This window comes from Gopherus evgoodei, chromosome 2, assembly GCF_007399415.2.
Source record: "Gopherus evgoodei ecotype Sinaloan lineage chromosome 2, rGopEvg1_v1.p, whole genome shotgun sequence".
Lineage (NCBI taxonomy): Eukaryota > Metazoa > Chordata > Testudines > Testudinidae > Gopherus > Gopherus evgoodei.
In genome coordinates this window covers 202968609-202995174 of record NC_044323.1, presented here as the reverse complement: position 1 = coordinate 202995174, position 26566 = coordinate 202968609, and the positions used below count along the sequence as shown (strand labels likewise).

Here is a 26566-nt window from a genome sequence, read left to right as displayed (position 1 = left end):
AAACCTCAGACACACCTGGCAAAGCATTAAAGCACCTCATTATGAATACATCTGGTGGGTATAAGTATGCTCCATGACCAGTCCATGTCTGGTACAGGAACCTCACATGTTACAGTAAAAAATGTTGTTTGGAGATATTTGGTACTTCCTGATTTTTTTCTTTTAAGTTATTTTGTTTTGCCAGTTTAACAAACTTGGGGGTTCAGCAAAAAGCAGTGGGAGAGAGACTGAAAAGTATCAAAATGAAATCCCTGGATATGCAGTAAGGGCCAGATTCTGGTATGGTTATTCACATTGAGTAGTAATTTACTCCTGTAAAATAAATTAAACTATTAACAGAATAAGGTTCAGTTTTTTAAAGAATGCAGTCAGACTCCTGCACCCACAGTGCACTGCCTTAGTTTTAGCAACATGGCTCTGCTATTGAGCCTCCTTCGCTGGAAGAGCTAATAAGAAAGACCAGGATATCACTGGGAGGACTGGTTACATGATGTATAGAATCATAGAACTAGAAGGGACCTTGAGAGGTCATCTAATCCAGTCTCCTGCACTAAATATTATCTAGACCAGTGCTTCTCAAAGTTGGGCCGCCACCTGTTCAGGGAAAACCCCTAGCGGTCCATGCCGGTTTGTTTACCTGCTGCGTCCGCAGGTTTGGATGATCGTGGCTCCCACTGGCCGCAGTTTGCCGCTCCAGGCCAATGGGGACTGCAGGAAGTGGTGCAGGCCGAGGGATGTGCTGGCCGCCTCTTCAAGCAGCAGACCGGCTTTGATAAGCACTGAGCTAGACCATCCCTGACAGGTGCTTGTCTAACCGACTTTTAAAAATCTCCAATGATGTAGATTCCACAACTTCTCTGGCAATCTATTCCAGTGCTTAATCACCCTGACAGGAATTTTTTCCTAATGTCCAACCTAAATCTCCCTTGCTGCAATTTAAGCCCATTGCTTCTTGTCCTATCTTCAGATGTAAAGAAAAACAATTTTTTCTCTCCTCCTTGTAACAACTTTTTATATGCTTTAAAACTATCATCTCAATCTTCTCTTTTCCAGACTAAGCAAACCAATTTTTTTCCATCTTCCCTCATAGGTCGTGTTTTCTAGACATCTAATCATTTTTGTTGCTCTTCTCTGGATTCTCTCCAATTTGTCCACATCCTTCCTAAAATGTGGTGCCAGATCTGGACACAGTACTTCAGTTGAGGCCTAATCAGCATGGAGTAGAGAGGAAGAATTGCTTCTCGTTTCTTGTTTGCAACACTCCTGCTAATACATCCCAGAATGATGTTCGCTTTTCTTGCAACAGCGTTACGCTGTGGACTCATATGACGCCCAGATCCCTTTCTGCAGTATTCCTTCCTAGGCAGTCATTTCCCATTTTGTATGTGTGCAACTGATTTAGTGCTTCTTAAAGTGGAGTACTTTGCATTTGTCCTTATTGAATTTCATCCTATTTACTTCAGACCATTTCTCCAGTTTGTCCAGATTATTTTGAATTTTAATCCTATCCTCCAAAATACTTGCAACCCCTTCTCACTTGGTATCGTCCTCAAACTTTATAAGTGTACTCTCTATGTCATTATCTAAATCACTGATGAAGATGTTGAACAGAACCATACCCAGAACTAAGGTAACCAGACAGCAAATGTGAAAAATTAGGATGGGTGTCGGAGGTAATAGGAGCCTATATAAGAAAAAGATCCAAAAATTGTGACTGTCCCTATAAAATCGGGACATCTGGTCACCCTACCCAGAACTGATCCCTGCAGGTCCCCACTTGTTATGCCCTTCCAGCATGACTGTGAACCACTGATAACTACTTTCTGGGAAGGGTTTTCCAACCAGTTTTGCACCCACTTTATAGTAGTTCCATCTAGGCTGCATTTCCCTAGTTTGTTTATGAGAAGGTCATGCAAGACAGTATCAAAGGCTTTACTAAAGTCAAGATATACCGTATCTACTGCTTCCCCTCCATCCACAAGGCTTGTTACCCTGTCAAAGAAAGCTATGAGGTTGGTTTGACATGATTTGTTTTTGACAAGTCCATGCTGACTGTCACCTATCGCCTTATTATCTTCTAGATGTTTGCAAACTGATTGCTTAATTATTTGCTCCATTATCTTTCTGGGTACAGAAATTAAGGTGACTGGTCTGTATGATGATTTGCAGTTTTTCTCCAGCATTCCCTCTATTTAATTTCTGTGGTAAATAGTGCCAATATATAATTCTGTCTTGTTAATGCTCTGTGTAGCAGAGGGACATCTCCTATCATCAGTCTTGGTGCACCTTGGGGGAATGGTTTGCATTGTCAGGGACTTGAGCTCTGTGATGCAGGTTAATGCAGCTGGGATGTTTCCTTCTTTACCTTATGCTTCCTGTAACTAGATTTGTCTCTTGCAGTGAGAAATACTAAAATAGGGCTCAGTGACATTCGCTAGTCCCCTGTTGTGTGCACAGAAGAAGAACCCCATTTACTTGAAACATTTTCATATTGCAAGTTAGCAAAGGAGAAGATAGCCTTCCCTTTTCTCTCATGTGTTTGTCCTTTGTTGTTTTATCAATAAGTCAAACTTCCTTCCACCCTCAGTAGCTATGAGGTTAGTGACACAGAGGGCAGTGACTGTTTGTTAGAAAAACATTCCACAATATCTGAAGATTATTTACTGAAGGCCACTAAGTCAAACTTCTGTTGAACTTGACACTTATATTGGGTGAAAAAAATTATTATGCCCACAGTAAATATGTCTGTGCATTATGATTGATGATAGGTAAATGGCCATGTAATACAAAGACACTCTATTGCTGAATGAAGGAGCTAGTGCTTTTTGTGTGTGAATATCAGTTTCTTCTAACCCATGGTTGCAGTGTTTCTGTTTGTAACTCTGACTCTTGAATTACGTAGCTATCCAGAAATTGTTTGTGTGGGCCCATCCTACTGAAACCTGCATATCTGCTTCCTTTGCTAGAGAACAAACAGCAGACTTTTTCCAGTTTAAAAGTTAGGTTGGACATATGGGACCATACATGCAACTTGTGGACATATACAAGTAAACATAATGTAGTAATCCTGATGAGGACAACAAGAAACACAAACCAGAGACATGGTTGTCTGTTGTCCATACATTTATGAACAATTGTAGAAGAAAAGAGAACAAGGAACTGCTCATATAAAAGAAAAAAAATAGCCTAATTCTTGACCATAAAAATAGTAATTTTAGACCCTTTTCTGCAAAGTGTATTTTCTCTCTTGTGGCCTTTAATGAATTGATAAGAGAAAGTATTGTTAAAAGTGATATGGTGTTAAAAGTGATATGGTATTCGCAGTGCTTTAATTTTAAAATAATACACATAAGCACGGAAACAAATATATCAGAATGGTTTTAAAGGATGACATGGATATTATTTATTAGTGAAAAGTTATCGATAAAAAAAATTGAATGTCAAAAAATAAAAATATCCGGGTGGTTGGTGAATTGTTTGGCATTGCAGTGCTATCCAAAACCTCTGACTGAACTACATTTGAAAAGAGAGCGTCAGCTTGCTATGTCCTGCTCACCTTCCTTACATTAGTAGTGCAGAAGAGCTGATTTTAATGGAGTTGTTTGGATGTAACTGAGAACAGAATTTAGTCCCTTGTCTCTATACTGTTGCTTTACATAAACAAAACACCAAATTGTCCACTGAGACCAGAAAAAGCGCTAGTCTCTTTGGTTTTGGTATATTAAATGACTCTGAATTAGGGCAGAATACTCTGTGCTGCTTTCTGAGAAGAAGGGTTTACCTGATTATCTTTGGATATTGTTTCCACTGCACCACTCCCCTACTATATTTGTGTTTTGTGCGTGTGGAATTGTTTTGTTGTCAGATATTGTTTCTGAGATGCCAAGAGATAAAGGGGAGCATGTATGACTGTTAGCAGCGGGAATGACTCCCTGTGAAAGAGCCTGCTGGACATGGAAGAACAATATGGTTGATCTATACTTAAATAAAAAAGAGTGGCATCAGAGGTGATTTTTAGAACACAAGAAGAGAGAGTCACTTGGCATTTACAGTAGGATTGGTTCATCTGAGAGCTAAATAAATATCAATGGAAAAGCACTATGGAATTTGACCTAAATTTTAAAAGTGAGTAGTGATTTTGTGTGCCTTGATTTTTGGGTGCCCAAGATAAAGTGCCTCAAGGAGCCTGATTTTCAGAAGTTCTGAACGTTCTGCCCTATCAAAATGACACTTTTTAAGGTAGGTCAATTTGGGCACCTACTAATAGTCATTTTTTTTAACCTGTCCTTTTGATTCTTTTTTAACATCAGTGTGTTTGGCAGACTGGTGTGGTGTTTGTTAAATACAAGCTTGAATTTCAAGTGTCGAGAAGATGTGTGTAGATTTCTTCTGTGGCTTAAAACTAGCAGTCATTGCCACTTCAAGTTTTGCCTGCCTTTCTGCTGTCTGATGTGTTTTACTAATTTGGCCTCCATTTCCCCACTTCGCAATATTGAATGTATGAGGAAGTAGTAGTCTACTAATATTACAGATGGGGAACAGAGACTAAGTGATTTCTTAAAGGTTATACTGGAGGTCTTCAGCAGAACAGGAAATTGAAGCTGAGTCTCCCAAGCCCTAGGCGGGGGATGCTTAACCACTGGAGTATCCTCCTCCTTCTTCCTTTTCAAAAGTTAAAATTTGAAGTAAATTTTAGTCAGTAGTACCCAGGGTGGTAGTTATTGATTCAGGACACCATTTAAGTAAGTATGTAAGTCTCATTGACTTCAGTACCTACAGTTAAGCACATCTTTGAGTGCTTTCCTGAACTGGGGCCTAGATTAGCTAGGACAGTGGTCTCCAACCCTTTTCATCTGGCAGGTGCCAGAGGACCGTGGCAGTGGACGAGCATCTGCCGAAAATGCCGCCAAGTGGCAACGTCAATAGGCGTCGCTGCCGAAATGCCGCGGAGAAGCAGCGTCATCCAGAGGCGTCGCCATCAGGCAGCATTTCGGCGGCAATGCCTCTGGATGACGCTGCTTCTTGGTGGCATTTCGGCGGATGCTCATGCACCATGGCACCCGTGGGCACCGCGTTGGGGACCCCTGCTCTAGGACTACAGCAAGGTCCATTTCTGCAGTCCTAACTCCAGCAGTATACCCATTGACTTGAGTGAAAGCTTTGCTGAATCACTTGTACTAGTTTGACCACTTCCTAGCTGTATAATGCAGAAAATGGTGTTTATTCAGGTAGTTGGTCTATCAAGAGAAGAAGGATGGTCTTGTGGTTAAAACACTGAACTGGGACTCAGGAGAAATGCCAGCTTTGGGCATGTCATTTAATCTCTCTGTTCCTTAGTTCCTGGTCTATAAAAATGGAGATGATAATACTTAATTTCTCCCACCATGTTTTTGTTTTGCCTGTTTGGATTGCAGATTCTTTGGGACACTGACTTTATTTTATTATACATTGGTTCAGTACCTAGCAAAACAGGACCTTGATCTCAGTTATGGCTTTTAAGTGTTACCTTAGTACAATTAATGATGATAAACAAGGTTTATATTTTTATTGTTCCATATAAAAACATAATTGCTTAAACCAAATATCAAAACTGATTGAATACAGATCAGCCAACTTGTGGCTTTTTCAGATATAGAGAGCCCAAGGACAATCCTTTAGTAGAGGTTTTTGTGATTTCTTGCAGTAAAGATTAGTTCTGGATAAAATGAGTATAATATAGTTTATTTGTCTTTGTCAATTTGCTGAAGTGGATTTCTCCAGTAGATGATCAGACATAACCAAGGGTAAATAAATGCAAACCTTCTCTTATGTCACAAGAAGCTTACTCATACAAGTCTTATTTTTGGAGGCTGCCATTACTGTATTGCAGGAAAACATAGTTTCCTATGTTACTAACAATGGTTCCAGGAATACCCTACAGCAGATATGCCCAGTCAGTGTCTGGGGTGCTTGTCTAGATAATGTTCTATTAGCACTTCTTTATCTAGCGCACAAGCAGACAACTACTTGACTACTAAGACACTGTAAATATATCAAATGAATTATTTCAGCATGGTTTGATTTGCAGGACAAACTAGAACTGGATTTACATAGTAATGCATATAAAATACAAGGGGGCCTTTCCCCTAAGTTCCTTGCACTCCTGAACAGCTGTTGCTCACAAGAGATGAACTTTCACAGCACTGACAGATCCAGCCTTCCAGGAAGATCTGAAACTCTATCAGTGTTTCCTCAGTATAGAAGGTGCCAGGGTGTGCTTGTTAAACGATTTAATACATGGTTAAGTCTTTGCTTTTTTCTAAGGGCCCAATTATGTAAAATGCTAAGTGCCTCTTGAGAGGCGCAGAGTGCCCTTAGTTCCCATCAAAAAGTGAATAGCACGATTGGGCCTTGTATTTAACTACAGCAAAGACAGTACCTCATTTCCTTTATGTCTTTGACTTCATCATTGTCTGACACATTAAACATCAACATATTTTGTATTATAGCTGACATACATATGTTCTCATCTGCATCCTGAAAGCATTTGCCAACATGTGCATCTTGTTGTGCCTTTGCAATCAAATCAAGTAATTCTACAGGAGTTAAATGATTTTCTTGGCTGACTCTTCAAGTTAACTTCTGTATTTGCAGAGTCCCATGGGGAGTTAGTCACACAATTCCCATTAAAATTCTTAGTAGTGTTGAGTGAGTATCGCTGTGTAGCTCTCAAGATTTTAGTTTGAGTTAAGAACACAGTCTATGTCTTTAGGTCCTCATAGTTCCCAGAAAAGCTATTGAGCTCAAATATGTTGCTTTTTTAAAAGAACTTAAATGAAACTTTACTTAGGTTCAGAAACAGACTCATCTTTATGAACATGCTGTGTGTGTATGTGTGAGAGGGAGAAACTCTATCAATGCGCGTATCGTGTGGGCACGTGTGTATGGAAATATTGACTGTTGTAACCAGTTCTGTGGGAAGAGTTCCTTCCAGCTGTGCGCACTCCCCCTGTGCACCCAAAAGGCATTGTCTCATGTTTTGATTATCTGGCAGATGACCACCTCAGGGTCTCCCAGGAGGTTTATGGTTGACATAACTACCATCTCCTGCAAGAAGGAGGCACTGCCAACATGCCTCTCCTATAAAAGGGTTGTCAGTGGAGAGAGAACAAATGGCTTATGAACTTGTTTTATAGCAAAGGGCTAGGAGGTAATGGAGAAATCAGGAAGGTAATTTGGAGCTGGGAGGGAAGAAATTGGGAAGTGTATAAGGTAAAGTATTTGGAAAGGCCATTCATTTTGTAATTTTCTTGGGTCAGTGAGTACACATTTTTTGTGTGGATATTGGAATTAGTGATGAACTAAGTGGCTAAAATATTTAGCTACTGAGATAGCCCTAGCTAAAGTTACACATTGTGCAGGTTATTTTTGTGCTGCTGCTTTTGTTGAGATGAAGGGAGTCAGGGAGCAGCATGGATGTAAGGTGGAGAGGTAGAGCAGAGAAATACTAATTTCTTCTTCCATTTGGCTTCTTTGGGAGCATTCCTGACAACAGCAAAATTTATCACTATGCTGTTCCTCCACTGTGTCCCTCCCAAGAGGCATAGTAGAGTGAAACGAATAGGAATCATGTCAGCTTCACTCTGTCTCTCCATCTGATGTAGGTGACCAAGTGCTGTGAGCAGGCGCCACACTCCTGGTTCTCCTGTGTGGACTTGGGGGCAGGAGGAACTAAATTGGAGGTGTAGCAGGATGCAGGATACTGTAATCTGTGAACCCCTTTGTCTCTAGCAGCTACTACATTTGTAATGTAAACATCTGAACAGAAGTCAAAACCTGTGGTACCTACATCACAATCTACTTTTTCTTGCATACAAGTACTCAACTATTTGTTGGCAACAGAATACTATGATTTTAGTTTGGCCATTAAATAAGAATTTGGAGAGGCTTTCAGATGCTGTTCCTAGATGTTAAAATAACAAATTAGATATTATAGGCTCATAGACTTTACGGTCAGAAGGTACCGTTATGATCATCTAGTCTGACCGCCTGCATAACGCAGGCACCTGCTGCACAACGCTGTTAGACTCATTCCTAAAATATCACTTTCTTCCATCCACTCTAATTTATGTGCCTGCCAGTCATCTGCAAATTTAAAAACTGTCCAGACCAAGAGAATTTTGGAAGGGGTTGTTTTTGCCAAAGGTAAATCAGAATTGAATTATGTTGCTATCATGTTTAGTGTTAATTTTATTGGAAAATAAAACATTTATCTCCTTGATCTCTCTGGGTTCATAGACTAATGTGATTTAGGACTTTTTCCCTTGTAGGCTCTATGCGATTCACAGATTAAGGCCAGAATGTGACCATTGTGATCATCTATAAAAGACAAACCATAGAATTTCTTCCAGTAATTACTGTATCAAGCCCGATAATTTGTGGTTCAGATTGCATTGATATTTTCATTTTGAGTGGTCATATTTAGGGGAGTAAATATAGAATTGAACAATATTTATTCTTCCCTTGACATCAGACTTTTGGAAATAATAAATTTAGCTACCCTTCCCTCTCCCCACCTCAAATCTAATTGGTTACATTTTTCTTTAGAATGCTGAAAATTTCGAAGAAATGGAAATACTGGATTCCAAAGCTTGATTCCCAGTCCTCAGCATTCTTTGAGAGTACTGTAGAGACCATGTGCTTGACATTGGCCTCTCCTACAAACTGAGGAATGGTGTTGAGGCTCTCTAGAGGAGGAGGAGGATGATTGCACACGTTTCTAAAGCTCCCATCATAGGTATTATGTCACCCTTAGCAAAAAAATGGTGGCCTCCTAGGTTGTATGGAAATGTGAAGCTCTTTAGGATGAAGGCCCTGTCATGGGGTCCACTTTCCACAGGTGGTGCCTCCTTCTGGGCCCTCTGGGAATTAGCTCCATACAGGTCTGAGTAGGGTGACCAGATAGAAAGTGTGAAAAAATTGGGACAGGAGGTGCAGGGTTATTGGTGCCTCTATAAGTAAAAATTCCCAAATATCAGGACTGTCCCTATAAAATCGGTCACCCTAGGTCTGAGGCCGTCTTCTGCTGTTTGCTGCATGCCCTGCTGCTGCTGTCTCTGTGGCTCCTCTCTTGCCCTGGGCGCTGTAGCTGCCTCTTTGTGATTCGGCTTTCTGGCCAGGTCACTGTTTGTGTTTCCCCTTTCCGGGGTATCAAAGTCTTTCCTGACAAATGAGCTTGGGCAGCCTTCCCATTTACTGCCCAGCCAGTGCCATTTCCTCAGTGGCTGGTTGGGGAACCCAGGCCCATCCTCTACTCTGGGTGTCAGCTCTGGGTCCCTTTCTTCAGCAGCAAAGATCTGTTCCCACCTGGTCCTTACTGTCCTTTCCTGAGCTTCTTCCGTACCCTGCCCCGCATTTTCCAGCCTCACAACTCCCTCCTCCCAGGGAGTGACTGCAATCTACTCCCTGCAGCCCCTAGCTGCTCTCAGCTTCTGGTCTTTATACAGGCCCTTTCTGTCTCCCCACAGGTAATTAGGGCCTTCCTCTCAGCCTTAATTATCCCAACCTGCAGCCTGATAGGTTAATTGGCCTATCTGGCCTCTATTAAGCCCTTCAGGGTTAGTGTGGGGTGAGCACCGCATCACAGGCCCCAAACCACAAATATTTTGCTTATAAAATGAATGAGAGGAATATGATGTGCAGGGCTAGCCTTATGGGTAGCCGATGTGGGCAACCGCCAAGGGTACTGTGGTCAGGGGGGCACTCTGGTCAAGAGGCAAGGAGTAGGGTAGGCCTGGCGTGCGAGGCTGTGGAAGAGAGCTCACAGCAATGGGCAGGGAGAGGCAGCAGTGCCCGGAGGTGATGGGTGTGTGTGTGTGTGTGTGTGTGTGTGTGTGTGTGTGTGTGTGTGTGTGTGTGTGAGAAGCCTGGGGAGTCCACTGGGGCCAGGGGAATGAGTGGGGACCCCAGGGAGGCAGCGGGGGTCAGAGGTGCCAAAATACAAGTTCACCCAGGGCGCATTTTTCCCTAAGGTGGCCCTGATTAGGTGTGCTTGCTGATGTTAGGAGTTGCATAGAATATTGACTGATTTCTGTAAGTAATATCCATGAATAAATCATTGAAAGGCCTACTATAGTTGAAATATTCTCAGCTATATGATTTACCAGAGACTGCTTAATTTGGTATGAGGAGACACTCCAAGGATTTGTTTTACAGCATTGCTTATTTCTCAGATGGCTTCTTGGACTCATCAGGTTCACCCAAAAGAAAATAACTGTGATATAAATGACTTTCACCCAAGCAATTTTTTAAAAAAGAACAACTTGGCCCTGTGAAGAGCTCCACTGGCAGCACGTGGTTGGAATTTGCGTGAATCTTGGTCTCATTTTCCAAACTTGAAGTGGGTTGGAATGCCACAGCTCATTTTCTTGACAGGGCAGGAAAGAGGATGCTTCATATGTTACTCTGGGAACTTGTCCTTTTCCTTGCCTAGACCCATTCTCCTACCCCAGCCAACCCAAAAAGAGCATGACTGGATCTGGAGGGAGCTTGTCTAGAAGGACAGGTCACCTCAGGGAAGGGCTTTTTGTAATAAAGGGGGGAAATTAGTAATTTCAGAGAACCCTGCTTCCTGAACAAGTTAATATATCAAAAGGATCTCAAACTGTATGGTACACATACACCCAATACATACACTAGGAATCATGTCACCCATAATTGACATTATCCAGTAGGGTGGAATGCAGCAGCTGTTTAATAGTGTACAGCCATGCTACACAACAGTTTAGGATACGTAGTAGTAAAGAGTATCAGAAGCATTTGAAACTGTCTGTGTGTTAGATGCTGTGGTGGTGGTGAAATTAGATAGGCATAATGTAACCATCTGACTTTAAACTCGGTTTGCATACCTTCTCTTGTGAAAAATGTCACGAGATCTTTAATGCCTATAAGTGGTCTTATCTGAAAGGTGGCATTTCCTGCGGCCTGGTACTCCATTAACGGCATGCTCAGGCACTGGCACAACACTAGCTCACAAAGAAGAGAAATTTTACATAAGAGCTAGAGAATTAACAAAGGGTCACACAGAAAAACACATACCTTACCATCTAACAAAGGAGACTGTGTAACTGGTAAATATTTATCTCAGACTGAGAAATCCCAAGGGAGAAACAAAAGCAGAGCTTAAAAAATTAAAGACTGCTTTCAGAGACAGAAAAATGTAACCTACAAAACTCTGTGTGATTGCTCAGGAGAACGAAGAAGTAAGCAGGACTACAGTACTGTAGACATATATGTATAAACTGTAGGCAGTTTATATATGTTTACATTCTAATAATTTCAGTCGCTTTAGCACATCTTTAAAATCCTTTGTGGTATTTTATAAAATGTATAACAATCCTTCCAACTAAATCACTACTATAATATAAATATAAGGATATTAAAATATAGTGGATATAGGCCTTGATTCAGCAAAGTATTCAAGCATGTGCCTATCCACTTGAGTAGTGCCACTGGCTTCAGTAGGGTTATTCACATACATGAATTTAGGCAAGTGTGTAAATACCTTGCTGGATCGGGGCCATAGTGCTCTTGAAAGCTGCATGATTGACAGTCGTAGCTTTGTCATCTCTTTATCCATAGAACCCATAAGGCAACCAATACAAGCTTTCCTACACTGCTCTGTCAATTGCTTCTGCAGGCACCACATAGAGTGGGTGTTAGGGTAGTTCAGTCCCCCTGTCCTTAAACTCTCCTTGCCATCTGCTGAAACTACCAACAAGAGAACTGATCCTTGTGCCAGGGTAAATTAAACCACAGCCATGCAATTAATTTCTTACATTTTTCAAAAGTATAAACATACGGTCTTTCACTGTAGCTGTTCCTGTTATAGATTTAAAAACATCTTAGCTAAGTATTTACTCTTTTTTTGGACATCACGTGCAAATGACTGTCACAGGAGATACTGCCCACAACTCTGATCTTTCTGAGAATACAATCAATTGGCTCTCACTGCATATTTATCACCAAGGGAACAGCACACAACCAAAGAAACAGACAATAGTCAGTGGAAGGAAATGGGATGTGTGGGGGCTGGGGGTGGAACCATGCAACATTTACTTTTTAAATATATTTTAAATTAAGACATTACAAAGATATCAGTATTGGAAATATATACTTCTTGTTTGAATATGACCCACTGAGAATTGGCTTTAACAATTATACAGTATGTAAATATTATTACAGGATTTAAATCCACTCACTATTTAACCTGCTGCTGCTGTTTTTCTTTCTCATTTCCATTTTTTGTTAAACTGGTCTGTTGGTGGTGTTTGCCAAACACTGGCAGAAGAGAAGAAGATAGCAAGGGATAAAGCAGGAGGAGTAGATAAATCTATCATGAGACTCGCTAACTGACTTTACTGTTCTATGCAGTGTGTTGAGCAGTGAAAATATGTTCCATATTCACTGTGTATCGAAATGGCATTGTCTTTCTCTGCTCTTCCAGTCGGGAACAAATCTAAGCAGAGTGGAGAGGACAGAAGCAAAGGGATATGGTTTCCCTCTTCCCTAGTCAGTGTCACCTGGGCTTCAATCATGTGGGGCATAAGTAGTTGGAAATCTTTAAAAAACAGCAACATATTTTTTTAAACAATGTTTTCTTTTGCTTCTGAGACTAGCATAACAGCACAGTCGTGCAAGTGGAAGCAGAAGTAGAAGCAGAATTCCTGTAGGAATTGGAATGGAGATGATGGAGCAAAATATAGTCATTGTATCATGGACATGGTTTTGCATCTGATCAATATAATGGAGCTTGAGCTACATTGAGGCTCCTAGGGGCTATTATAACATTAATAATAGCTTGGGATTTACAATAATAATGATAGTGTGTCTTCAGCTGTTACTAATCTTTTTTAATATTGTCAAACTCCTTTTAGAAAGTTAGTTTAAAATCTATGGGCCAGCTAGTATGAATTGGTATAGCTGAGGACCCTGGTCTACTGTTTCGAAAAGGAATTTGATAACTAGGCTCTGGCCTGTGTGTTTATGTGTATGTATACACAATCATGTATTTAGAAAATAAAGAAAAAAATCTGCTATTTAAATCTGAGTTCAGTTCTTACTTTAAAATGTTTCCATGCAATTCCAGTGATTATCTCTTAATTGTAAACAGAAGTAAATCACTGACTTACTTTAGTAGCATCAAATATGTTATTTTAAAAAATTATAGGAAATTGCCGTTTTGATGGTTGGCTGCCGTATAGGACAGAATGAATTACATTCACCATTTGAAAGCACTGGAAATCTGATTGATCAAAAGAATTTACACCAACTCTGAAACCAAGTTTTCAAATAGTGAATTTGATTTCTAGCACTGCAGACTGTCAGCACTATGCGTGCTTCCCCAGAATGGTTTTCCAGAGCACTGTAATCCTCTCCTGCAGCACCCTTGCTAGTTCAGTACTGAATCTCTTGAGGGAAGCTTACTGTGTACCAAGTGAGATTATGCTTTTGTGATATCAGGTTATGTCCCTGAGATATCAGAAGTTTTCTTTACTTGTCACCTAAGTTAAGACTTAAAGCCAGAACACCAGTGGTGAAAGTCTGATGCACTAGCTGTGCTGCATAAAAGTCTTATTATGCTATGTCATACAACTCCATAACCACTCCAACTGAAGAAGTAAGGGATGCTGAACAAGCCTATTTGGAACAATTACTAAACAGCGTTGGTGTCTTGACTGATTGCATTGATAATGTTGCCCCTTGCCCCTCCTTGTTTGAATATGAGTACTTAGCCAGCCAATCTGCCACCCCTCTTTGCCCCAAGGCTGTGTCTTGATGGACAGAATGGATATGTTTTTCAAATGTGTTGTCTTAACATTTTGAAAAAGCCCATTAAGACTCAGGATAATCCATTTGCTGGCTATAGTGTCGCCTGGGTGGGATGGGAGGTCAACTGAGCATTAAGCTAATCCTCACTGAGCTAACAGAACAAACAGACCTTTTCTGCCTATTAAGATGGGGCCTTAATGATGAACTTGAAGACCAGCTGCCCATGCACCGGTGCACTTTGCAGCATAAGTTGCTCCAAAAGGCACAACTACACGGGGCCACTCAGGAGCTAAAGTGAATCAGCTAAAGGTGTGAAATCAGTACCCATAAATTCAAGTGTGTGAAACTCCTGTGTGTATGTCTCCTTGGAAGAGGATTAAGTTCAAGTGATTTAAAGCCATTTGACTCCTGAATGAGAGCCTGGCAGAGTCGAGTGGGGGATTAGCACACTTCAATTTATGCTTATTGACATCACACCTTTAACTGAGTCAGTATAACTCTCCAGAGTATCCTTATGCAGATAAGTCCAAAGAGCATGTCAGAATCTCCTGTGCAGTTCAGGACCATCCAGGACATTAAACCTTATGTTACAAGGTTTAAGCAGATCCCCTGAAGTACTTGGTGGTGGCCATTGACAGAGATAATATATTGGATTAGCTGGACCTGGGGTCTGATCAAGTATGACAATTCCTATGTTCCTGTGGAGACTCTTCTCAGGTCACAACATGTGGGCCAGTGGAGAAACAATATACAATGGCCCTGCACAGAGACAGTTCAGCCCTGAGCATGTCATTCAAGTAGGGAATGGTGCACCAGAGGTTGCTGCGTGGAAGGGAGGACGCTGAAGCATCAATGGGTGGGTTGAGGGAGGGATGCATAGAGGACCCCACTTCTAAGCCCCCTTCAGCAGTCAGCTTTCCTGTACCCCACAGCAATAAGTGCCCAAACCAGAGAATGTCTCAGATGCTGAAACATTACTTCATCCCTCTGGACTAATCACACAAAATACTTCCCTATCTGCCAAAACCATCCCATATGCATCCTACTGTGTCCCCATAATGAGACTAAATGTATGTCCTAGTTGAAATAGTCTGGGCACCCTACTACTTAACATACATAGTCATTCACAGATGCCTGTTTCTTAATTCTCCTAGAGAGAACAACAAGCACTGTGGAGAAGTTAGGCCCCCTTTGTCCTCAGGGATTCTTAACCTTTTTCTTCCTGAGGGGCCCCCCAACATGCTATAAAAACTCCATAGGCCACCAGTGCCACAATAGCTGTTTTTCTGCATATAAAAGCCAGGGCCAGTGTTGGGGGTAGCCAACAGGACAGTTGCCTGGGGTCGCATGTAATGGGGCCCCTGCAAAGCTACATTGCTCAAGCTTCAGTTGCAGCCATGGGTGGCGGGGCTCAGGGCCCTGGGCTTCAGCCCCATATGGGGGGCTTCGGCTTTCTGCCCTGAGCCCCAGAAAATCTAACGCTGTCCCTCTTGGCGGATCCCCTAAAACCTGCTCACAGCCCCCCAGGGGGCCCCAGGACCCCTGGTTGAGAATCACAGCTCTATAACCTGTTTTTTAACCTTGCTAAGCATCTAGGTAGCATCTTCTGTGTTTCAACTGAGATTTTGAACAAATTGTTAACAGCACCTGTAGCAAAGGGGTTTTTAACCATGGAAGACAATTGTTAGACGCACACACGTAGGTTCACAGTCTGCAGTACTCTGCATCTTGCTCCAGAAAAGAAGGGAAGCAGCTTTATAAAATGCTGCTAACCTCACTGTGATTGTGAATAGGCTAGACTTGAGATCCTTAAGTGCTTTTTCCTTTTCCCTTTTAACTGCAATTTTGTTATTGTACTGTATCTCCCCATCTCTACTAAATATGGCTTTTGAAATGTAAATCATATCATATCTGTAAATGTAAATCATATCTGACACCCTCAGCACTGTTTCTCTTTGCACTTCAAAGAGCTGTGCGGTCACACTTTGCATCTCAGCAAAATCATAATATTTGCCTTCTGAAGATCTCCTTTAATGTGTACAATCAATCCCCGATCATGTGTTTTGGGTTTTTGTTGTTCCCGGGAGTCTATTAATATTAATGTTGCTAGAGGTCATCAAGAAACATAATCTCTTCTTTTTTAATTTCTCAGTGAGTGTGCCTGAAAGGGGAGAGAAGCACAAGAGAGACAAGACAACTGAACATCACAAGTGGCTCAGTCCTGAAAAAATGATGCTGGATGAACAGTGGATTAGAACTAAATTTTAAAAAGGAAACACAATCTCAGTCTTACAATTGTCTTCACTTTCAAATTCATCATGGCCAAAATCCTCTGGCTGGACGGCTGAGGTGAGTGTCGTACGTTTGCTGTGTGGGCTCAGTGCATATCCCTTGTACCTACGGCTCAAAGGACCTGGGAGCAGGTGGGAATTGGATGATGCCAAATGCTGGAATGGGGAGAGAAATGGACTGTGACAAGCTAAGATGGAAGTGACTTGACAGCTTCAAGCCTAGCAGTTGCCTCTAGTAAGGACAGGTTAAGATTGGAATCACAAGTTTCGCTGAGAGAGCAGTATGCAGGAAGCTGGTTTTCAGGCCACAAATGCTTTCACAGGTAAGGACCTTTGTCGCTATCATTAAACTAATAATTTCTGGGCAGATTACTGTTGTTTGGGAAAATAAGTGTCATTAGTATGTGGCAGTAGACAGCATTTGTTGTGAGCATTACATTCACTGAAATAAATAATTCAACTCCTATAAGATAACAGAGACTAACTCAGCATTTGGTTCAGTTATTTTAAGTTCTTTGAAATTGATCGATACGTGCCTTTGGAAGGGAGCCCCCAAACTTTGCTGATCCAAGTGTTTCCCTGACAACTTGTCAAGGGCAGGAGGGGCCACCTAAATTGCATAAAACGTAGCAGGCTACAACTGCTCTTATTATTAATGTGGAAGTGAGTCCTGGAGAGACTACAGGTCTCAACGGGCAAAGTGCCCTGTCTTGTCTCAAGCAGAGCTGCTGCATATTGGATTTTGTAGTCTCCATGGGCTGTGTCTCCATACGCAAGTGGTGTCCATGGGCTGAATTTGCCTTCTGATTGTCATTTGAGCCACTCTTGCTTTAGTTTCCAGGGTATTTAGCCAGTAAAATAACTGGTTCAAATTTATTCTCCTGTAGGTGTGTTGGAAACAAAATAAGAAAGCAAATAAGGCTGTGCTTTCTTCTCAAGAAATCTTCTAGTGAAAATTCCATGAGAAATTCCATTATCATCTTTCCGTATGTCTCTCTTGATTTCTAATGGGAGTAGGGTGGTCAATAGACCTTGTTGCTTTGTTCCCATGCCTACTAGCCAACTGAGAACCAGCAGGAACTGGTTGAAAATTCTACTGGAATTTCTGTCTTTAGAAGAATTTAGATAATGGTCTAGTACCACAGCACAAATTAAGTATAGGATGTGTAACATGCATTTTCCCCATTTTAAAATCAGGTGATGAATTACTGGATTATTATTATTATTGGTTGTTATACTTTTTTGGATATATATACCTAGGAAAGAATAATGTCCCTTTTTCAGAGCTACTTTCATCAGTGCTCCTGGCTGGACTGGTAGTTTTTTCCAGGGGCAGAATCGCAGTTGCACTTTCTGGTGGCGGCTTCCTCAACACAGACATACTTCCCACTCTTTCTTGCCTGAATTTGAGAGTAACCCTAAGTCCAGTTATTTTTATATTGAAGAAACATGACTAGTGAACTAGGGTTTAAAGCTTTCTCTAAATGAGGTTATGTTGTCATGTAGTGTGGCATGCAAGGTCCACTCTGTCTCATAAGAGATTACCTTTTCTTCCTCAAAACCAAAAGGTTTTGAGATCTGCCCTCGCATAAAGGCATTAGGGGACTCTTCCATAGTGAAGAGTTACTCAAGTGTTTAAATACGTTTATAGGTATATATGCGCACACTGTACATTTAGGTGACTTGTAAAGGAACCAAGCTGAAAATGCATCCCTTTATGTTATGACAAGGAGAAAAGCATATTTTCTTCAAACTTGTTTCAAACTACTGTCTGCATTTGCTTTTTTGAGAATATTTGCTTCCTCATTGTTATTTCAGTACAATATCTAGAGATAAACAATGACATTCAGTGGACAGCTTGTGAGTTAATTGCATGGTAGGTGAGTGTTCCTTAGAGAAATGCCCAGGAATGCATTTAAAGATAGTTTTATTTTAATTTAACAGTTGCAATCAAAATGGAATGTTAGCAGTGTACTGTTGCTCCCCCAATCCACACTTACTTCAGTTATGGGAGTGGGGATTTAGCCTCACAACAAAGTAATACAATAATATCCTGCAGTTAGTGTAGTCTGTAGTGAGGGGGAGGGTGTGAGTGCATGAAAAAAGCAGTTATTTGCCTCATTAGCATTTATATGTACAATAAAGAAGCTTTGAAATCTGTGTCAGTGTTGAGCCTAGTAGTACTAAGTGAGAGCAACTATAGCTACAAGCAGACTAATCACTTTCACTTTACAGCTGAATTAAATGTTGGAAAGAACCTTGGAAGACAGTATGCTTTTGTTTATCCATTATGGTACACCATGGCTCACCAACACATTTTAACCCTGAACCTAGAAGGCCTACTGTTAAGACTAAGAGGGTAGTTCAGTCCAGTCTCCATGCTCATTTTGTTGGGACAGCTGTCAAGGCTTCCAAACTGAAATTTATTTATTTGTTTGGTGATTTGATCACTTGTCCCTAAGAAATGGACTGAAGTCATTAAATCACTTCACCTAGATAACCCAATAGCATCTGACAGTAACACAGCTTTTTGTCTGTACTGACTATATACTGATCTGAATGGCTTACTTAGAGGTGAAAAGCTCAGTATTCCATTACCAGTTCCCTGAATTATCTAGTCCCTCAACAGAGAGTAGTCTTTGTCTAAATCTGCAACCCACTGTCCATTACCATTTCTTCCACTCAATAATAATAATTGATAAGAACCAGATTCAGTTTATTATACGTTCATGGTATTATTATTTTTACTCGAACAGCATTTAGTTGTGCCCTTCCTCCCCCTCCTCCTTCTTGTGTGATATTCTCTGTGTGGATAGAGATATAATAGATAGAAGTAAGTAAATAGTATGGCCATGCTTGAGTGTTAAAGGAATATATTACCCATTCTGCTCTGTCCAACTATTGGAGCGTTCTCACATACTGTAAGAAGCACAATACTACATAGATTTGTAATGACAGCTTTTAATAGCAATTTAAAGTTAGGTCAAAACGAGAACCATTTATCCAATTACCTCTGAAATTTGGGAATCTGGATAAACACAACCCAGAGCCAAACCACTCTTGGTATTGACTTTACAAAACTTGACAAAGCTTTTGCCAAAACAAAGCCTGACTTTTCCTCATCTCCAAATATGTAGTTAACCTTTTTGAGGTAAATGCTGGAAGTAACCATCTTTCTCAAAAGTCAAGTCATTGGTAGCTCAGTGTAAAACAATATAAGCATTTTCCAAATCTGCCCTAGTAAATAAAATATAATAGCACTAAAGATACTATTAAAGGGAGTTGGAAATTCATTCATAGATTGGTATTGAGCTACCACTCTGCCATAGTCACAAATTTACATGACTTTCTAGCAAGATGGCCACCATTGGCAGTAGGCTCAGATATCCAACTATAATGAAAAAATTACTTTTGAAAAACACTACTTGAATGTACAGTAGAACATTCACTCTCCTCTCTGTGCCAAGCACGTTTGCACCTGCCTTCTTAGGTCAATCTGACCTTCTTGGATACTCAGGAATTGCTTGTACAATCACAATTCTGTAGCCTTTATTTTAATTCTGAATTGATTAATAGTTCTGTGGTAAAGCACAGTGAGTCGAGCTCCTGTGGGGCCACAGTTTTAAGATTATTAATGTAGAAATCACCCTTAGATTTGGAGGCTCTAGGAACACATGAAGAACGAAGACAGTGACCCCACACACAATCATAAGTAAGAAGATTTGTCTGTGTTATAAGTTTTACTAAGCAGAGAATTAGCTTTACAATCTCACATTTGTGTATAAAACCTGAGAGGCCATTCAATAACTTCTGCTGTATTCATACTCACATATCCAAAGATACTGTATAGAGTGTAGTGGATCATTCAACAAGTGGTTGTCATAGAAGGATGGTTCCTGCTGGGGTTGTCCCAATGAGATCTTCCCACTTTATCTCAACCAGGGCACCTCTTTTATCTTGTTGTTCTGACCATGTTCTAACACCTTATGCACATGCATGAGGGTTCCAACCCTCCTTTTTCTTATCTGTACTTCCACACCCCAGGAATTTTGGGGCTGCTCCACTTTTAATAGGTTGTTCTCTTATTTCTCCTTTTTCTTATTTGCATCATATTAACATTTAAGTCAACCTGTTTCCAGGACAACCTGTGCTCAGAACAGAAATTTTCATGATGTTACAATCAGTTGTCTTGTGGTCTGTTTTTCTGTAACATCACCTATTGGCACATTGTTTGTAGTAATCTTGTGGCTTTCTTGGCATAGGGTCAGTCTTAAGTCACCCACTCAAATCAAGTCTCCTTAAGCCTGAGTCCTAGTGTGGCTAAGTTGAAATCTTACAGGCCTTAGCCTGTAGACCTTGCATTACTGCCTTGTTTTACTTATATACCTAATACACACTCATCACTCCTGTATACTTGTCAACCGTATACTCCTATAGTCCTTTTCTATTTATATCTATTCATTTCACATTGATTATTTATGACATAACATAAGAGTTTACCATGACAATAAGACACTTCAGTGGTCAAATGAACTAACTGGACACAATCCGCCGTTTGTGAATTTTCAAGATTAGTGTGTCACACGCAAATTGTTCAATGCCTCTTAATTCTTGGGAGATACTGATTATATTTGTTAATGCCCCTTAGCACACTGATAATAGTAGATTGCATTCTGCTATAGTTATTAAATATTTGATTTGTAGATGTGTTATATGTTGAGCTCTAATAGAATTCTCTGCACTTCAGTATGCAGAAGAATACATGATCTTGATCTCTGCTCCAAGAGCTTACAATCTAAGTATATTGCACTCAGTAAGATTGAGAAGAACATAGTGAAATGAAATTAGTTTAAATATGGTAACGTATACTTCACCCGTCTGTTTCTCAGGCTTAAATACTTGAAAATAATTGCTGTCATTACAGATAAGAAAGCCACTCATAAAGCTATTCAGCAATGACAGTGCCATATGATAGTGATAATTGTCAATTACAGCATTGTTAGATTTAAATCAATCTACCCTGGAATCTTCTAATCAATTACTGAACAAATATTGACTTTAGTAAGCTGTATTCTCCATATACAAATAGCCATTCATTTCATACAGATGGAGAATTTTATATTTTCAGTGGACCCTTTTATAGATTCTGAGTCAGACAGCAGAATGTATACTGAATACTTATTTGCCAGAAGAGACCATTCTGATCATCTAGTCTGACCTTCTGTATAACAAAGGCCATAGAACTTCCCCAAAATAATTCCTAGGGCATATCTTTTAGAAAACATCCAGTCATGACTTCAGAATTGTCAGTGGTGGAGAGAGCCCATCATGACCCTTGGTAAATTGTTCCAATGGTTAATTACTCTCGCCGTTCAAAATTCACACCTTATTTCCATTCTGAATTTGTCTAACTTCAACTTTCAGCCATTGGATCATATTATACCTTTCCCTGCTCCATTGAAAAGCACATTAGATATATTTCAATTTTTTTATCACAGTAAAAAGGGTGGATTTTCTTGACTGAGCAAAATGAATGCAGTGTTCTTCAACTAAAGCTCATAAAATTAAAAGGGATACTTTAAAATGAAAATTGACTGTAAAAGCGCCATTGTAGTTTCTCCCTAATTAAACATGATTATTCATTTTATAAGGAAAAAAAGATGGGATATGAAAGTCCAGCTGTGTTCTTGCTGGTTCATGCATCATTACTAATGATGAAGATTTTGCATTTTGAATGTAGCAATTCATTTGATAATGCATGAGCCAGAAAAGAAGCCATTGTACATTGGCTCTGAGTGGCTGACAGGAGTAACAAGCAATTACACTTACTTTTGTCAGTAAAGTAAACAGATAATACGCAAGAAACAGATCTGTGGTGCAAGAAGATGCTATTTGAAAATGTCAGTGCTCTTACCCTACCTGCACCGTAGTTAGTTCATCCTCAGATTTGGGGGCTGAACTATAATCAAGATCCACTGGGTAAGGAATGTCCTCTGGCTTCTAAATACCTGCTTTTTTAAATTAATCAGTCTTCCTCCAAAAAGTGAGAGAGAGGAAAGAAGCCACTTGTACTACCTTGCATAAAACCCATGCTGATGAGTAAAGAATGCAAGAACAACTCTGGGCCCAAGATACCATGTCTGGACTGGCTTACTGGGCATGCTCCAGTTGGAAGAGAGACTTAAAAGAGGGTGTCTTCAGCACAGGAGGAGGGCAGATGGAGAGAGGCAGACATACACTCGTTGCTGCTGAGGGATTACTCCAGGAAAGCATTGCTGAGGGAGGTCTGCAGCACAGAGCCGAGACTCACAACCCTGCTGCAACCCGTGGACCAGCTCACCAGGGACAACCATCAGCCACTATGCGCCCCAAGAGGAGGGGCACAGCAGTAGGAAGAGGCCTAGGGAAAAGTAGGGTTGCCAACTTTGTAATCACACAGAACTGAACACTCTTGCTCTGCCCCCAGCCCCGAGGCTGCCCCCTGCTCCCACCCCTTCTCTGAGGCCCTGCCCCCTCTCACTCCATTTCCCTCTCCCTCCGTTGCTCACTCTCACCCACCCTCACTCACTTTCACTGAGCTGGGGCAGGTGTTGGGGTGCAGGAGGGTGCAAGGGGTCTGGCTGGGGGTACGTGCTTTGGGGTGGGGTCAGAAATGAGGGGTTCAGGTTATGGGAGGGGGCTCTGGGCTGGAGCAGGGGGGTGGAGTGTGGGAGGGGGTGAGGGCTCTGCCTGGGGGTATGGGCTCTGGGTGGAATCCTGGCCAATAGGAACTGTAGAGACAGTGCTTGGGGTGGGGGCAGTATGCGGAGCCCCCATGGTTGCCCCACACCGAGGAGCTGGACATGCTGGCCGTTTCCGGGAGCCGCGTGGAATCAGGACAGGCGGGCAGGCAGGCTGCCTTAGCCCCACTGCGCCATCAACCGGACTTTTAGCAGCCCAGTCAGCAGTGTTGACTGGAGCAACCAGAGTCCCCTTTCAGTTGGGCATTCCGGTCAACAGACTTCTGGCAGCCCTAGGGGAGAAGGTTAGCCTGACCTCAGGTAGCAGACTTGTGCATTACGGTGCTCAAGAGGGCCCCTGAGACAGAACACAGTGGACTGGTAGGGCCCAGGTTCCCCTATCCCATAACCGTTAGGCAGGCTGCCACCATGGACTGCAGCTGCCTGACAGGGAGGCTCACCTCTGCTCACACCACCATTTATGTAGGGCCTGCAGTGTGTTGTTTTTTTCCTGCAGGAGGAGCCCAAGATAGTTTCAGCCCATTCCCAGAATATCGATGATGTCAGTGACCGTGCTGATTCAGAAACATGGAGGTAACCAAAACAAAGAGACAATGTTAATACAGAACAGTAACGTAAGCACAGCCAGAAACAGTTGGTGGCTGCCAAAGGGGAATTGGCTGGAAAACCCATTTAATTTTCAAGCTTCTAAGAGAATTAAAAAGTGAAGCATAAAACCAAAAGCAGAAATAAGATTAAACTGTTGAAGTACTTTCCCATGTCCTTTTTAAAACTGAAGCTGATGCATCATGTTTATTACATCATTGGTTAGTTGGGTGGAGGCAAGAAAAATATGGGAAAGCAGCACTGTACTCTTCGTTGCAGTGATGCAAGTGAAGAATGCTGGGCCAAATTCTGCTTTCACAAAGGCAACTCCTATTAAATTGGTAGGATTTGGTCAAAAGTCTAATATTTTGCTGCTTGGTTTCAACTAGACCCTTTGACGTAATACCATTTCTTTTTTCTTAATTTCCATTAAATAAAGAAAAAGAAACTTTCAATGAAAACATACACAGCTATTTTATTGTGCTATTTTATGTATTCATAAGCTGTAGAAATGCCTAAGATAATTATTTAAATTTTCTGAGATCTTGTGGGGTCAGTGGAGATATCAATATATTACCCCATTATTTTTAAGTGAGCACTAGAATAGGTCAAATCACACATGATTAATTGCTTGCCCGTTATATTTGTTCTTAAATCAAAGCTTTTTTGTGGGTAGGCACACAAAAAATCCCTCTGTTGCTGGTAGTTCCCCATAATCTTCTTCTGCATTCCTTCTTGTGCATTCCACACAAGTTCCAGTGGGCCAAAATTTGCCCTGTTCCTGGGGTTTGGGGTTTATTTATAAAAGGCGCTCATAATGAAATAATATAAAATCCAGCCCAAGTCTTTTCCCCAGGCTTCGCTTACTCCCAGGTTTCCTCCCCAAGGACTTCCCAGATCATGGCTGAGGTCTTCCTTGGAAGGATACTCCAACTTCCCTTTTGGCAGTGGACTATCGAATCAGCAGCAGCAAGGAGTAAGCAAATTTTACTCAAGTTTCTAGCATCACTTGGGTAGTTTATAAACACTGTCAGCTTGTTACCTGCACTCAGAAAGATTCCATTTTATTAGGGAAAGAAAGAAAAGGTACACGTATATATCTTTACAAACCTTCATTCTTTCAGAGATTGGTCCTTTTCAAGACAGGGTTGTATCCAGCGGAAACTGCTAAGTTTTAAAATAGGGGCATGTTGGCCAGGAGGAATTGACTGTTTCTGAAGCACAACCCACAACCAGGCTGTACCTATTTAACAACAAAACAAGATTGCACCCAAAATATCACTCCTCTTCTTTCCTGCCTGCTTTGATCATCATTGTTAACATTGTTGATATTTAAGTTGACATAATTAGACTTTAGAGCAGGGGTCGGCAGCCTTTCAGAAGTGGTGTGCCGAATCTTCATTTATTCACTCTAATTTAAGGTTTTGTGTGCCAGTAATACATTTTAATGTTTTTAAGGTCTCTTTCTATAAGTCTATAACATATAACTAAACTATTGTTATATGTAGAGTAAATAAGGTTTTAAAAATGTTCAAGAAGCTTCATTTAAAATTAAATTAAAATGCAGAGCCTCTCAGACTGGTGGCCAGGACCTGGGCAGTGTGAGTGCCACTGAAAATCAGCTCGCATGCCACCTTCGGCACCCGTTCCATAGGTTGCCTACCCCTGCTTTAGAGCTTACCCAATCCTACATGCTCTGAGACTACAGTAATGAGTGCAGTATAACAACCTAATAGAATAAATGTGAGTAAATGAGACAATGTATACTTCTTAGCTCTTACTTCAAGTTGTCTGTAGTTGTCAGTTCACATTGCTAAAGTTATGTTCACAGCCACAAGGGCTAGAGACTTACATTTTATATGAGAATTTTGGCTGGATTCTCCTCTTTGCCCAGCCTACTTTGTATAAACAAAATGGCCTGGAAACAGCCTTTGGGGAGAAACCCTCGTGTAAGGAAACGACTACTTGCAGAAAGTTGGCAGAGACAGCAAGGCTGTCTCTTGTGCCAGCCGCCTCATATCCCTAATGTGAGGGGGCACATTAAAGGTATTAACAGGAAGGAGTGTGGTCCAGTGGAACTCCACTCCACCTGAGCTCCCTGCACCTCATCTCCATAAGGTATATGGTGGAAGTTGTAGTAGCTTCCTTGCTTCTCCGGCTTCTGACTAGGTCAAGCAGTTGAAGAGCAGGAAGTTTCAACCAGCTCCTTGCAGCTGTTCTAAGTACCTAAAAATTTAGGTTTGTCACGAGAAGCATTCAGTATAACACTGCCATGGTAACAGGTAACAATTGTCTAAATAAAACCAGAGCAAAAATAAATCAAGGAGGTAGTAAATCTTAGAGAGCAGATGCTGTACCAGAAAGAACAGAGAAACATAAGGGATGTGAGAAGTGGCCATGGACTCTTTGATTCTGAACTTGTTCTCATTTTGTCCTAATGTTTTTTGTCCAGTTTTGAGTTCTCTTTCGAGGAAGGTAGCCCATTTTTTGTCTGTGTGATGTTCCCATTTTCTACACTATAAAGTCACTCCATTTTGATTTAAGGGCAGGAATAGAGGGAGCTTTGTTAAATAAAGAGGAATGATATATTTTAAAGATTAACCCAGCCAAGAAGAATTCTTCTTTCCAGTACAATGGTGCACAGCCAGATCTTCAATCAGCGATTCTGAGAGTGAGATTGTACCTGTTGACAATTGGTGAAACAGCCTAGTTGCTGATGACTCTGTGTGCGTGTTTGGATATATGCATACTGGTGGTAGTGGGAGAAAGAGCACTACAAATAGGACAAGGTGGTAGCTTCAGAAAAACATGGAAGACTTGTTTGGGATATGACCGGTTAAGAAATTATCTGTTTATCCTGGAGGCTTAGACTATATAAACTTGTAATTTATACAGGCTGAAGATGAATTTACAGACTGGCTGTGTATTCAGTCCTTGGTTTAAATGGAAAAATTGGAGATCGTGGATGACTCACTATATTTTCCGCCCTTCTGAGACTTACTATACTTGATTTGTTTATTTCAAAAGAAATAGTCCCTACGCTCAGTTACAAATATCCGCTCCCAATTGCTCAGAGCAAGAATTTTGAGAGGCATGTGATCTGCCAAGATAGTGGCAGAATAATAGTAAAAACTTCTCTGT

At 41.1% G+C, this 26566-nt stretch overlaps 1 protein-coding gene across 1 annotated transcript in view; it reads left to right on the top strand.

Moving 5' to 3' along the window:
* Positions 1 to 26566, top strand: part of LDLRAD4 (low density lipoprotein receptor class A domain containing 4) — a 430910-nt gene that overhangs the window by 165616 nt on the left and 238728 nt on the right. The window contains exon 2 of the mRNA XM_030552690.1: positions 15962 to 16423. Coding sequence (XP_030408550.1) covers positions 16384 to 16423 — 40 coding nt within the window. The 5' untranslated portion in view covers positions 15962 to 16383. The remainder of the gene's footprint in view (positions 1 to 15961; positions 16424 to 26566) is intronic.